Source organism: Cavia porcellus, unplaced genomic scaffold (assembly GCF_034190915.1).
Source record: "Cavia porcellus strain 051 isolate PalLab524CR breed Dunkin Hartley unplaced genomic scaffold, mCavPor4.1 scaffold_1, whole genome shotgun sequence".
NCBI lineage: Eukaryota > Metazoa > Chordata > Mammalia > Rodentia > Caviidae > Cavia > Cavia porcellus.
Window position 1 is genome coordinate 165,070,378 of NW_026947484.1, and position 14,535 is coordinate 165,084,912.

A 14,535-nucleotide genomic window follows, 5' to 3' on the forward strand; every position below is an offset into this window, starting at 1 on the left:
GCGAACTAACTTAGAAATATCGAGGCAGACAGGGCAGGGCCCTCCGAAGGTTGGTGCAGAACAGTTGGGCTTCAGGGTGACTGCACCCGCACACTGGCTGGGTGAGACTGATGCGCCAAGTCCACGCCCATGGCCTTGGGTGGGGGCCCAAGCTCCTTACCCTCCTGCAGGAAAGCCCCGCCCCTCACCGCATCGCCCTGGGCCCCCTTCCCATGTCCTGTCACCTGAGCCACTGCACTCATCTGATTACTATAGTTTTGTCGCACCCTGAATCTGCCTCACCTTTTGGCTTTCCTCACAAACTTCCTTGAGAAGTGGGGCTGGTGCACAACCCACTCCCTGGAGGGCCCAGCTGTGTCCACTGCCTCTCCTTTTTACCCAACCTATGCTGTCTGTAACTGATGACCATGGAAGGGACAGGACATGTGCTGGAGACAGTGAGGACGCCGCAGCTGAAGGCCCTCAAGAGTGCTCCCCAGAGCTGCTCAGAAAGCAGCTGGACTAGTGTGTGAAACCAGGGGAGGGATGTGAGGGCTCATGCTGGTGCTTCTCACTGTAACAAATGTTTCTGGTTGCAGTAATCTTTTATAAAATGTAAACACCCTCTGTGTATTTCACACAGCCCTGGTTAGTCTTCTCCCCAGGGGAGCAGGCCCCTCAGTGCTCAGCCGCCATAGGGCTTTACTCAGCTCTAGGTGCAGAGGTGACCTCCCATCTGCTCCCCACCTCTCCCCAGGAGGGCACCAACAGAGCCCCAGGTACTCACCCACCCACTGGGGTCCTTTAAGCTCCTGCTGTGTTCATTTGTTTCATTTTTTTTGTGAAGAGCTCAAGATTCCTCAGGCAATGGATTTGGATTTGGGGGAAACTCAGTTTTCAACAGAATTATCTCCTTCAGTTTAGGTTTTTGAGACAGGGTCTTGCTGTATCTTGTAGGCTGGCCTTAAACTTGCAGGGATCCTCCTGTCTTAGCCTCTCAAGTGCTGGGATTAAAGGTGTGTGCCCAGGCCCTGCTTCTTTGAAACAGGTCTTCACCATTCTTGTCTCTAATTTAGAATCAACTCAAGAAAGCTACATGTGCACCCCAAAGCCAGAGAGCCCCACCCAGTTCTCAGGAGTGCCTCCACACACCTATAGCCTCCTCCCCAGCACATCCTGGCTGAGCTGTGACACCTTCCAGGCTGGACTACATCTGCAGTCACAGCACCCAGGGCCAGGCACTCGGCAAGGGCTTTAGGGTCCCTGATGGCCGCACTCCCCAGAGATGGGCACTTCCCACTGTTTTGTTTTTATTGTCCAGCAGTGGGAAGCTGAGGCAGGCTAGTGTGATCACCATCTCCTAAGGGTCAGATGTCAGGAACATATGTACCTGAACATAAGCTCTACCAGGGAGGGAGTGGGTGGTGGTCTAATGTGCCTGCGCCCCAGGAGCATCAGGGGACCTGCCTGGGTCACCAGGCAGTACCGGCGTGAAGCCAGGTACTGGTGGGCCAGGGAATTTTTATTTTATTTTTCTGAGACTGGGTCTCACTATGTAGGCCAGGCTGGTCTCGAATTCAGTGATTAAGGCCAGCCTGAACTGCATAGTAGACCCTGTCTCAAAAAAAAAAAACAAAAAACTAAAACAGAAAACACAATTCTGTGTAATCACCACCTTGGACTTTGGAGACTTTTCCTCTGGGGTTGGCTGGTCTCAATAAAATGTTTTTTCCTCTCCTGAGCCCCTGGCTAGTTGATTCAGTTTCTCCTGCAACAATCAGAGCTGATGCAGGAATGACAAAAGCACTTTTAAAAACGTACAATGGAGGGGCTGGGGATTTAGCTCAGCGGCATAAGCACCTGCCTTGCAAGCAGGCAGTCGTGAGTTCGATCCCTGGTACCGATAAAAACGAAAAAGACAAAAAAAAAAAAAAAAAAAAAAAAACCCACGTACAATGGGATTTTAAAAGAAGCACATGAAGCCTACTCAAGTGAAAAATCTTTATTATAAACACACCCTTCTCTTAGGTTGCTATCCCAGTTACTCAGGAGGCTGAGGCAGGAGGGTCACAAGTTAACAGCCTGAGCAGCTTAGTGAGCTGTCCCAAAAATTTAAAAAAGGACCTGAGAAGTAGCTCAGAGCAAAAACCCTGTGTTCATTCTCCATCAACAAAGAAACTCAACAAGCATCCTATGCCAGCTGTGATAGTCATCATTAAATTTTTAAAAACCCAACTTTCCAGTGTCCTTCCCTGCCTCGGCAGAGCTGTTGGTGGCGACCCCGGAGGGTGGGGGTGAGACGCTCAGGCTGCCCACTTCCTGAGTTATGCGGTGGCACTTGCTCCCTCCTAAAGAACATTCTCCAGCAACTCTTTCAGAGAGGGCAAACGGGAAACGAATCTCCTGAATTCGTTGACATCGAAAAAGGTTCTTGTTTTCCCCTCCAAGTCAATGGTGAGCTTGGCCGGGTAGCGGATGCGGGGGTGGAAGCCGCTGTCCTGCAGGACTTTTATGATGTCGCGCCACTGGCTCCGGGCATCCAGCGTGCTCAGCGAGAAGTCTGCCGTCAGCCGGACGCTCCTGCCCCTGTAGGTGACTTCGCGATCCCGTGAGGCCTTCAACACTCTCTCCCGCTCGCCAGGGCTCCAGAACGTCACCAGGATGTGTCGAGGGGTGAGCTTTCTCTCGTCCACCCTGTCGGGGACTCGCTGAGCACTGACCACAGCGATACTCAAGTCCGGGAAGTTCTCCTCCATGATTTCGCCGACGATGTCCTCCGCTCCATTCTCCCGTGTGTCCTTTTCTGGGACCCCGATCACACGCATGTTGGTGCTCCTGAACCTGTCCTCCCGGACTCGCAGCTTGTCGTTGTTCACCAGCTGCCTGGACATCTGCACCGCAGCCCTGGCCACTTCCTCCACTTGGTCGTCCAGCTGGCTCACTCTGCTCTCGAGCTGGCCCACCCTGCTGCGCAGGCTGTCCAGCGAGCATCTCCCTGCTGTGGCCGCAGTGACGGCCTGGCGGTGCCCCATGTTGTCCACCTCCTCTCGTAGCTCCCTCAAGATGCTGACCACTCGTCTTCTGAAGTTCTCTTCTGTTTCCTGGATTAACGCAGCTTCTTCGGGGGTCAGCTCTTCTACCTGCAGGGTCCTGTTCCTCTCCTTCCCAGCAAACTTGGTGACTCCTGACAGCGCATCCAGGTTTCCCCTTGAGCCAGACGGTGCCTGCGCAGGTTTGGGGAGGGAGCTCCAGAGCGAGCCCTGAAAGCGCACTCTGGTACCTGGGCCTGGGGAGGTGGCGGTTCCCTCCTCCTCCTCCTCCTCCTCCTCCTCCTCCTCCTCCTCCTCCTCCTCCACCTGTCCCTCTGGGGCCTGCACTGGCTCTTCCTCCTCCCTCACCCTGGAGGAGTGACCCAGCATGGAGGCCTCTCCTCCCTCTCGGCCAGGGCTGCCTCTGGCCGCCTGCCGCTGCTGCTCAGGCTCTCCTTCCACTACCGAGCCGTGGCCTCCCTCCTGCTGCTCCTCCATCTCAGAGCTTCCTCTTCTGTCCTCTTCTGTCCCCGAGGTATCTTCCTCCTCCTCCTCCGACCCCCAAGTTTCTTCTCCCTCCTCCTCCCCCCAGCTGTCATCCTCCTCGCCCCAGCTTTCCTCCTCCTCCTCCTCCACCTGGGAGCTTTCCTCTCCCTTCCACGCTGCAGACGCTGGGCTTTTCTCCGCAGCCTTAGCCACCTTCACCTCTTTAACGAACAGGAAGTTCAAGCCATCACCCGCTGGATCTCCAGCTCCACACTCCAAGGTTGTTGGGGGGCTGTCCTGGAAGGGAAAAGAAAGCAAAGCTTCAGCCAGGCTTGCCAAGCACTTAGGCATCCACCACACTGGAGCATGGCTGAAATGGGCCAGTGAGGACTACCTAGGGAAATCGCTGGATGGTGCCTATTCATCCACTGGCCGTGCTGGACATCAAGTCCAGGCCCTGCGTGTACGAGGCAGAGGCTTTCCATAGCACATCACCCCAGCCTGCTACTCGTTCTTGAAGAAACAGGTCCCCAAAATGCCTCAACACACTGAGTTTCATGCCTCTTTGCGCCTCCTTGGCCCACACTTGGTCTGCGTGTGCTCCGAGCTCCTTGCTTTAACATCTGTCTCTGGAACAGCCCAGCCTGGGCAAAGCTGGCAGCTGCCTTAGAGGCTGAGCTGCTGTAGAGCAGCTGGGTGTGGTGGCGCCACCCAGTGGCCCAGCTGCTCTAAAGGCCAGGCAAGGCTCCAGGGAGGGCGCATGATGCCTGGTTCTGTTACAGGCAGCGGAGTTAGGTAGAAATGTTATATAGGCAGACAGTGCTGGGCCCCAATGAGGCCAACACAGAGAGGACCAGGGGTCTGTGACCTTGGAGGAGACAGACACTTCCTGCTGTGGGCGGATCCTAAGACAAAAGGCAGAACAAATGCAACCACACCCAAAGTCCTGATAATCTAAATAGGTCCGGATCACCGTGAGGGAGCCAGGAGTCACCATCTTGACCCCTACAGGAAGAGTCGCTGCAGCGCCCACTGGCTATCTGACTGGCTTCCCCATCCCCACCCCCCCAATTTGGTCAGTTTCACACTGGTCCACAGTTTACTGCCTGACTATAGCTCTGGCCCACTTCATGCCCACCTCGTGAGTTCTCATGTTTTTCCCATTTCACCTCCTGCTTTGCTCTATAAAAGTCCCTAGAAAAGATAGCCCTTAGCAACTGACTAGGGACCCCTACTGTCTCTCCCTCAGACAGAAGCTTTCTTTCTCTCACTAAATATACTCTGCTCTTAACCCTCGTTGTTCCTAAAATTCATTCTTCAATTAGTTTTGTTTCCCTGTATCAGTTAGATGCTGTGCTGGGGGGGAGGGGCAGATGCACACTTAAGCCCCCCAGAATAATTTAATTTTCCCACATGCACTTTTTTTTTTTTTTTCTTTTTTTTGGTACCAGGGATTGAACTCATGACCTCATATTTGCCAAGCAGGTGTTTATGCCACTGAGCTAAATCCCCAGCCCCTGTGATACACTTTAAACTCTAGCAGAAAGGAAACCGGGTTTGGTTCCTATCCCACCACAGCTACCAGCTAAGCAGGGTCCACCAGAGCAGCCTCGGACTGTTAGGGCCATGGAACCATGAACAAGACCATGAAGTGTGGGGTGCCACCTTGGAGGTCACCCTAGTACACTGGGTGGGGCTGGCTCAACCCAGGCTCAGCACCCAAGGCAAAGCTTCCAACATCTAGACTCAGATGCCCGCATCTCCTGTCTCGGCCTTTACCAGGAGGAGGGTGTCCACTGCCTGGCTGGGTTGCTCACAGACAGCATGGTGTGGTGATTGGGGGGATGGTGCCTGCCAGCTCAAAGGCCCTGGGGGCCAGGAGACCCAGCCTGGTGTCAAGACATGGGGCTCCCCTGGCAGCCAAGGTCAAAGCAGCACCCCTGGATGGCACATCTCCCACAGCTCGAGCAGAGAAAAGCAGCCTGTCATCCGCACAGTGGGCACCTCTAACCAGGAAAAGGAGAGACAGGAAAGAAGCCCTAGGCCAGGTACTCAGCACACACTTGACCCCAGCACCCTGGGAGGCCACTGGGCAACACTTTCTTCAAAGGAACCATTTGTTTTTTATACTGAAGACTGAACCCAAGGAAACTGAGCTACACACAGCTCTTTCTCAGTTTTGAGACAGCGTCTCAGCAAGTTGCTCAGGCTGACCTTCAACTTGTCCGCTCCAGCTCTGGGAGCTCCTCCCAAGGAGCTGGCGCCATACCCTGCTCTGAAGGAGAATTTGGTGGGGTTTTTTAATCACTATGCACTTCAAGCTGGCCTTGGCCTCCCAAGTGCTGGGATTACAGGTGTGTCCCACCCACCTGGCTCGGAAGCAACTTTTCTAAAAAAGGATTTAACCTTGAGACAAGCTCGGCACCCCCCCCCCTTTGCAGTGCACACACAGGTGCTGGGGTATACTCACCCTCTTTTTTTGCCTGCCATGTGGGCTTCCTCCTCGGCAGGAGTTTGCATTCTGTTCGAAAACCTCTTCCAGCACATCTTTCAGGAAAGCCTTTTGGCTGCTGAACTTTCTGAGACTCCGCAGGTCTGAAAAAGTCTGTGTTTCACCATCACATCGAAATGCCAGTTCAAGCCTGCACAGAAACTTAGGGTCAAAGCCATTTTCTTTCAAAATGCTGAAGACGCGACCCCACTGCGGGCCGACCTCCAGGGCTGCCCAGGACAGGTCAGCGGCCAGCGTCAGAGAGGCGCCTGCGGCCCCCCGCAGTCTTCCTTCTGTTCCAGGCTTCTCTGCGTCCTTTAGGTGCTCGAGGCTCCTCCTCGCCCCCACTTCTCTCACTCGGTCCAGAACTTCTCCCAGGACCTTGCGGTTTCTCTGCCCTTCCTGACTGCGTGGGGCTGCTGCCAGGCCTTTCCTGACTCCGACTTTTGCAGGTGATTTTGTCCCTTGGTCCGCATCGCGAGCTTTAGCTTCATCTGATTTTCTTCTCAGTTCAGCTGGTTTTCTTTCAGAGGTCAAGCTTTCCGTGTCTTCTATTTTTGAATCTTCCATCTTTCCCACCAGCTGCGGCTTGGTTGAGGCTGGATCTTTTACCGCCCATCTCTCCTTTCTGCTGGAGCTCTTTGAAGGCCTCACTTCAGGTGTGGTCACTTTTGCTTCCCAAAGCTTCCTTATGTGACAGGTGAGGGTTTGCATCACCTCTTCCAACTCCAGGTCCTGCCGCTCCTTTAGGAACTTGAGCTCGTTCCTGTCTCCTACTGAAGAGTCCTCGTATTCGGGGTCCAGGACCGGGGCAGCCGCCCTGTCGGTCTCTGTGGACACCTTCCCACCCCTCCTGTGGACTTCTTCCTGTCCCTCTGCTGGTCTCGCCAGCTTGGGTCGGACCCTGGACATCGTGGCTGTGTTGTCAGAACCGATTTTCTCTTCTGGAAAAGTAAATCTATTCTTGCACACTGGGTAGACTTCAGAAATTCAAAGTTTTTTTTAAAAAGTCACCTGAAACAAAGAAATAAATTAAAAACTATAAATACTGAGGAATTTAAAATACTCAGTAAGAATGAGCTTAGTAAACTACATGATATGTATTAGATAAAACCTAACATAAAAGGCCAGAAATAAGACAGGCACAAGAAACAAGGGGAAGAAGAATTTGCAACCTGAACCTCAGGAAGTCATGTCCAAGTTGGGCGTGGCAGCACACACCTATCATCCCAGCACACTGGGAGGCCAGGCTGCTGGGCAATGCTTTCTTTGAAGGAACCATTTTGTTTGTGGTACTGAGGCCTGAACCCAAGCCACTCAGCTTTTTATGGGGAAGCTGAGGCAGGAAGATCCCAGTCTGGCCAAGCTGGTGAGAATCTGTCAAATTAAGGCCCAGAAGAATTAAGAAGCCACCACCTTTGGAAAAGGGCCACCTCCGACATGGCCCTGAATTCATGATCATATGAGATTTGCTAGGGAACTAAAAGACAGGGAAATGAAAGAAAATGCTCTTCCATATGCTGGTGTTGGTGTCCACCAATGTGAACAGCTGTTACAGCTTCCCAGGAAGGGCTGCCACCTGACACACATTACCAGTACCAGCCCCCAGAGGTGAGCCGCTCGGCTTCTGCATTTCCACTGTGCTCCCCAGCCTTCGGGCCAGCCTCCTCCTTCGGGAAGGGGCCCAGTAAAAGTTAAGGGATGAGGAAACAGCTCAGTGTGCAGGCCCTGGCTCAGCTTCTAGTACCCAAACAACACCCAGAGGAGAGTATAGCTGGGGGGGCAGAGCGCGTGCCTAGTACGGCCTCGTGTTCAATCCCCGGTGCTAAGAATTTATATGAAGCCCACATGAACAGCCGCACAGGCCCCAAAGAGGAAAGGGGTTGATCTTCCATCCATCAGCTTCTCCCCTAATAGAAAATAAACACTGCTAAGATGCATGGGCCAGCCACAGAAATCCGAGGTGACAGGGAGGATCTTACCAAGGAGCTTCAGTCACTGAGGGCTGCAGGGTATGGGGACTTTCCACCTCTGCCCCACCACCTGCACTGCCTGAGTTCCCCCAGGGGCAGGAGAGAGAACAGGAGAGGGGTGGAGGGCCAGAGACCAAATGGGAAGACACAGCCAGCGTGGTCACCAATCCTATGGCCAGGGGCAGCCTGAGGCACGCTGATGCTGTCTTGGGTTTGAGGAGGGGGAGAGGGAGGTAGCAGCAGCAACAGCAGCTCCGGGATGGACGCTGAGGCAACGCACAGCTGGGGAGAAGGGCAGGTGTGCCTCCTGGTCACAGCTGCCCTGCACAGGGGCTGCACACGGAGGACATGGCCTGGAGCCAGTGGGGACACAGGTGGGATGGCGGGTGGAAGGGAGGAGACTCCTGATTCAGCCTCCCAGCTGGGCTAGCTCTGCATTCAGCCTCCCAGCTGGGCTAGCTCTGCACACCGTGGCAAATCTCTAGGACAGTGACTGCAGGGCAGAGGCCACAGCTGCAGAGCTCACAGCTGCACCGGACATAAGTTAGGGACAGAGTCCCACCCCAGGAAGGGTGAGGCCCAGGGTGCAGCAGTTCAGACCTGAAGTGGTAGCTAGCTGCACAGCCCTGGGCACTGACCTGGGCTGGCAGGAGGAGCAGGAAGGTGGCCACAGCCAGCTGCAGGGCAGGAGCTGCTGAGGTAGGCCAGGGCTATAGCCGCCTGCCGGGATTCGACAGCAAGTAAACCGGCCATGGTTAGTTCGTGTTCTGCACATGAAGCTTTGAAGGTGGTTCAGTCCTGAAAATTAAATAAATGAACTTAACACTGGGCACCTCGGCCCCACTCAGACCAAGCAGAGGGCACCTGTAACCCCTACACTGGGGCGTGAACAGCGGGCAGAGGCAGGAGGATCCGTCCAACTTCCAGACCAGCCTGGGTTACAAAGTGACCTCAAGGCCAGCCTGAACTGCCAGGTGTCTCAAAAAGACCAAAAAACAAATACAAAAGACCCACAACCCCACAAAACAAAAGGGGGGGGGGTGCTGAGGATTTAGCTCAGGGGCAAAAGGTATCAGGTGAGTTTGATCCTCTTGATCCCTGCTACCAAAAACAAAAAAAGGGACATTTATTTAGAAGCCGGGCATGGTGAACGTGGGCAATTTTTGAAATTCTGTCTCAAAACAGTAAAGGGGGTGCCCCTCTATAGCACCCTTTCAGCTGGGGCAGCCCTGAACTGGAGAAGGAAGAGGAACAAAAAACAAGTAGCAAGAGCAAAACAGGGGGGCTTAAACCTTTTTCCCTTCAACACTCCAAGCGGCCCCCCAGGGTGGGCGCAGCATGCATCCCACTCCTCAGGCCCTGAAAGGTGTTTACAAGGTGAGGACCCCATTGGACTGAGCCAAGCTTCCTGACTCCCCAGCTGACACAATGCATCAACCATTCCACTCCAGGGCTCCAAGATCCCTTACCAGAGCTTTTCCATCTACATTGTATTACAGTAGAACCCCACTTCATCTTGCAGCTGACACAAGCAACATTGTTTCTCCACCTCACTCTGGAGCTCTTGGGGTCCAGCCCCCCTCTGTGAGAGGCAGGGAGAGCAGCAGTTTCTCCCTGAAGGCTGCAGAGGTCCAGACAGGTTTCTGCTGCCTTGCCTTTTCCCTGGACTTCCTCTAAGCTGCTTGGCCACTTCCTCCCAAGTCTGTACATTTAAAGTTCCTTCTGAAAACAGACTTAAGAAATTTAGCAAGCTGTGCAGCCACAATGGACGCACCACCACCAGACCTTCCCTGACTGACCCAGGTCCACAGGAGGGGTGAGCACAGGACTCTGCCCCATGTTCAGTAACCGGTAAGAGCAACCACTCCTCTCTCCTCTTCTCCTAAGCCTGTTTAGCTCTCTGGCCCTCTTGTCCCAAGTCTGACCTCTGATGGTGCCACTAACCAGACACTCCTGTGACAGATGCTGACCGACCCCAGTGCACTTCTCCCCCTTTCTGCTCGCTGAAGCGCCCCCACTATTTTCTTAGTCCATCCATGTCCAGGAGCCAACCGTGCTGCAGTCCTAGGTGTTGGGGGTGGGGTGCGGCAAGATAGGAAAACACAGGAAAAGCAGAAAGCAGACGCAGGTGGAGCCCTCGCTCCTGCTGGCCAGGAAGGAACCTCAGCACCTTTGTTTAGACTCAGGAGATGATGCCGATTTCAGCCCCTTTCCTAGCAGTCTTTTGCCTGGCCCTGGGTGTTCTCGGAGCTGGCCTAGCTTCAGCCCCACACACTTGAGCTTCAGCTGCTCCCCACAATCCCAGTCCTTTTTATTTTCACTTTTTTGACACAAGTCTTGCTAAATCCTTACGTTGTCCAGACTGGGCTTCCGCTTACAGTTCGTCTGCCTCATCTCCCAGAGTGCTGGGATTACAGCAGTGTACCTCCTAGCTAAGGGGTCTTTCAGTTTGGCATGTTTATGGTGAGGGCCAGTTAGGCACCTCTACCACCGCTGAGCCAGCCCCCTAGCACCTGAAAGGGTTTACACAGCTGGGCATGGTGGCGCCCACCTGTAACCCCAGCTAACTGGGACGATGAGGCGGGGGAGGGGGTGTCTCAGGTTTGCCTGGGAAACTTAGACTCAGTCTCCAAACTGAAAAAGGGGAAAGGGCGCAGCTCCCAGTGCAGCCCCAGTCCTGCCCAGATTCTAAAGCTTCCAGAAGTGGAAAAGCCCAAGAAAGACATACAAACCCTACCAAGATAAAAGGCGACTGGACTGGCAATGAAATAGGGAGAAATGAGGGTGCTTTCTTATCCAAAGCCAGCGCTGCCTAACTGTCCACAAACACACACTCTCCTTGCGGGAGGCTGTGGTGACAGAGTGAGCACACAATGCCCAGAAAATTCTGAACATACTGTGGCGCCCTGCAGGGTATCTGAATTCGTCACCCACCACCGGCACCGTTTTAAAACTCTACCAAGTTTGGGCTGCGGGTCGAGGAATTGGGAAATCCTGAATCTGAAATGCCCCCAAACCCACAACACTTACATTCTGCGGTATAAAACTTCGTTAGCTCACAAATGGGCAGTTTTTTCAAACCTAAAAAAAATCTCAGACGTGCCTAGGGTCCAAGGACTCAGGGGTGCTTGGTGGCATCTGCACACACAGCTTGTGACCCTCCAATGTGACTTAAGCCACAAGGTGTGGGGGGCGCTCCCATGCTGGGAGAGCTGCAGAGGTTTTGTGTTTTGTAAATACAGGAAAAGCCAAGGGGGCTGGACGGGAAGATTCAGTTTTACCACTTAAGGGAGGTAACCCAAACGGACCTCGGACTTGGAAACTATTTCCTGCCAGCATTGGGCAAATGTCAGCCTGGTCACCTCTGCCTGAGAAACTACAAGTAGCATGTCATTCTAGCAGTAAGGAGGCTGAGGCAAAAAATTTCAAATTCCAGAAGAATTCAAGGCCAGTCAGGCTACATTGTGAGTCCCTCTCACACAGAACAAGCAAGTAAAATAAAGTGGCCCAGGAAACTGGCCTGTGGGCAATTCCCCTAGCAGATTCGCCCAGCCCCCATCCTGTACTCAGGGCCTTTGCACTAAACTGCATCCCTGCCCCATCCCCGCTCTCCACACTGAGAGGTCCCCTCTAGGTCCTGTAGGCTGAGCTTGAACTCCACACCCTGTGGCCTCGGCCTGAGTAGATATTACAGGCCTGTACCTCCTACCTGGTTGAAGAACTGCACAAGCCGCTCCAGGTATGTGTCCACACCATGGGAAGGTAACTAGAAATCACTCACATGGCCACTGCACAGAAAGATACGTCCATCGAGTGGACTGGCGCACACAGGCAGGAGACTCCAGGTGCTCCTTACAGGCAACTAAATTAGATTCTTAAAACAATGTGGTTTTTTGAGACAAGGTCTCAGTATGCAGTTCAGGCTAGGCCTGAGCTCACTTCACAGCCCAGGCTGGTCTCGAATTTACCACCATCCTGTTTCGGCCTCCCAAATGCTGGGATTACAGGTGTGGGCCACCACACCCAGTTTTAGACAAAAAATACCCGCAGAGAGGGGCCTGGGCCTAGAAGGAGCCAGGGCAGAAGAGCAGACACACCTGCGCTCCGGGGCAACCTTCAACACAAAAGCTGAAATGCAGGCACCCACATTCTTCCCCTAGGATAAACAGCAGGTGATTGATATTCTAAACAGGTCTCTGAACCTGGAGGAAGCCAGGAAGCACCATGGCCCCACCGCCTACGGCAGGCAAAGCCTGTTCCAGTTCAGGCTCACTTTTTTCTGACTCTTGATTCCCCATATGGTCCCAATTTAACCAATTCTACCTGAGCAACTACACTCCTAATCTTGACCATAGTCCTGCCCCACCTCATGCCCACCTTTTTCACCTCCTCCGCCGCCTCAACTCGTGGTTTTGCTCTAGAAAAGTTTCTAGAAAAGGGTCCTAGCAGACCCATCAGAGCCCCTTCTGTTTCTCTTTCCTCCCCAATAACTATTTTTAACCCTTAGCCTCCGTTGTTCCTACGGTTCATTCAACTTTAGAAATCACAAACTCACAGTGGACATGGACCAAGTTGGGATTTCTTTCACTCTGACCACAGAAACGGAACAAATGAAAAGACGCGAGGAGAAAATATGTACAGGATAAGAAACAGTCGACGGTGTTTTTTCTGTGTCCTAGAGACTGACCCTGACTCACACTAGTTTGTTTGCGTAGAGTATGGCGGAATTGCCCAGAACGCTTGGCTCAGCCTCCTGGGGTGCTGGGGTCACAGGTCTGAGCCCCAGGCTTGGCCCATTAAAACCCTCCTCAGGAGGGGTTCACCGGCTGGGGGTGGAAGCCAGCACACTCTCAGCCTCCCACACCTGTCTGTTACAGGACGCCGTGAGCTCGGGTGGCCTCGGGTCGGGCAGCGGGCTGGGGTGGACCCGGGCCCTCGGCAGCGCATCCTGCCTGGGGCAGAGGCCTGCTCCAGAGCCGGCCTAGTCAGAGGCCGCGGCGCATCCAGGTGCCGCAAAAAAGCAAATAAAATAAAAGCAAAGTAACAGCCAGGCGTGGCGGTGCACACTGTGATCCCACCACTCACTCAGGAGGCCGAGGCAGAACCGCACTAAGTTCGAGAATCCGAGAATACACGGAAGAGATCCTGACTTAAAAACACACAAAAAAATAGATCCCCGTACCAGAAACAAAACAAAACAAACCAGGGGCTGGGGATTTAACTCAGCAGCACGAGCGCATGACTGATATGTGTAAGGTTGTGAGTTTGATCCCCCTATCAAAACCCAACCCAAACAACCCCCAAAAAACCGATCAAAGAAAACGTGAAAGGGGACGACGCGGCCAGCAGGGCCAGCGCGGGGAGAAGGGGCTCCTCCCAGCACAAACGGGAGACCTAGCCCGAGGGAGGGGACACCAGAGGGCCAGCCGGACCGGGGCGTCTCCGGCCCTGCCTTCCCGCGTCCCGACCGGCCGCTCCCGCGGATCCGCAGCCGGGCGCCGAGGCCGGAGGAGCAGGTCCGCCGCCCAGAGAGGCAGCCCCAGCTCCAGGCGCACTGGGTCCGCGCTCCGGCCCCGCACCCGCCGGGTCCGGGGAACCGGGTCTCGGGAGGAAGGGCCGGGGCGCCTTTCCCGGGTTCCGGCCACTGCAGTCAAGAGCACCTTTGGGTAGGGACCGCGCGCGCACTCGAACCTGTTAGATCTGACCGAGGACTCTGACCCCGAGGTCCCAAAACTGTGGCACTGAACCCGTGACTCTCCTGCCTCAGCTTCCCTTCTCCAGGTGCTGGAGGGCCCCGAGTACCACTGACAGCGCAGACCACCAAGAAGGACGATCCCCCGCCCAGGTCCCAGCCCAGCCCCCGGGCGCCCGGGGCTAGGTGGGGGAAGGGACCCGAACCCCGCGGGAGCCCCAGCAGCACGTGTGGGAGGCGGAGCGTGGGGCCCGGAGGCAACGGAGACCGGGCCACTGCCCCAGGCCACTGGTTGGGCGGAGTGGGGACAGAGAGAGGCCACTGCGCCTCCCTCCTCTCCCCGGGCCACGTTCGCCCGACCCTCCACTCTCCACCCTGGCTCTTGGCACCCGGCCGCCCGCTTACCTACCTGCTGGATCTGCTCCCAGCCGGACCGCTCCCTCCGGACCGCCGAGCTGCGCGAGGGAGCCAGGGGCTTGGAAGCCGGCGCCAAGCCCCCAGCTAAAATGCTTAACCGATTGGGGTGGAGTAGGCGTGGCGGCCACGCCTGTAACCCCATCCCGGCTGCAGGATTCAATTCAAATGCAGCCCAAATTCAAACTCAGCTACCTTTTTTTTTTTTTTTTTTGTGGTTGAGGTTAGGTCTCCGTGTAGCTCAGGCTGGGTTTGAACTCATGGCAGTCCTCTTGCCTCAGTCTCCCGAGTGCTGGGATCACAGGTGTGCGCTACCACATCCAGATGCCAGCTACCTGTTTTTAAAATAAAAAATAAAGCCGAGTGTGGTGTCGCACACCGCCCTTGATCCCAGCACTAAAGAGGCTGGGGCAAGGGGATGGCCTTGAGTCTGAAGACCACCTGGGCTGCATGGTGAGTTCAGTGCAGGCC

General features: G+C 54.7%; 1 protein-coding gene across 8 annotated transcripts; it reads right to left on the reverse strand.

Moving 5' to 3' along the window:
• Positions 1–1,949: 1,949 nt before the first annotated feature.
• Positions 1,950–12,233, reverse strand: L1td1 (LINE1 type transposase domain containing 1). Of its 8 annotated transcripts, none has more exons than XM_063259688.1 (5): positions 12,056–12,233; positions 8,597–8,756; positions 5,965–6,999; positions 3,645–3,791; positions 1,950–3,203 (listed from the first exon to the last, which is right to left on the reverse strand). In XM_063259688.1, exons 3-5 carry the CDS (start codon positions 6,895–6,897, stop codon positions 2,328–2,330), a joined length of 1,956 nt encoding a protein of 651 aa, XP_063115758.1. In that variant the 5' UTR covers positions 6,898–6,999; positions 8,597–8,756; positions 12,056–12,233; the 3' UTR covers positions 1,950–2,327. The 8 variants fall into 8 exon arrangements, with proteins under 8 accessions (XP_063115758.1, XP_063115762.1, XP_063115746.1 ...); XM_063259692.1 differs by lacking the exon at positions 12,056–12,233 and adding an exon at positions 11,668–12,031 and having other exon boundaries at positions 3,714–3,791; XM_063259676.1 differs by lacking the exon at positions 12,056–12,233 and adding an exon at positions 11,668–12,031.
• Between the last annotated feature and the right edge of the window lie 2,302 nt (positions 12,234–14,535).

What these genes read in the sequence shown, in the direction of transcription:
- L1td1 (XM_063259688.1), bottom strand. Translation starts at nt 6,897, where the DNA reads ATGTCCAGGGTCCGACCCAAGCTGGCGAGACCAGCAGAGGGACAGGAA. An exon ending in ATGGCAGGCAAAAAAAGAGG is followed by an intron (nt 3,792 to 5,964) that starts GTGAGTATACCC and finishes TTTCCCTTCCAG; the next exon opens with GACAGCCCCCCAACAACCTT. An exon ending in AGGGAGAGGAAAGCTCCCAG is followed by an intron (nt 3,204 to 3,644) that starts GTGGAGGAGGAG and finishes AAACCTGCGCAG; the next exon opens with GCACCGTCTGGCTCAAGGGG.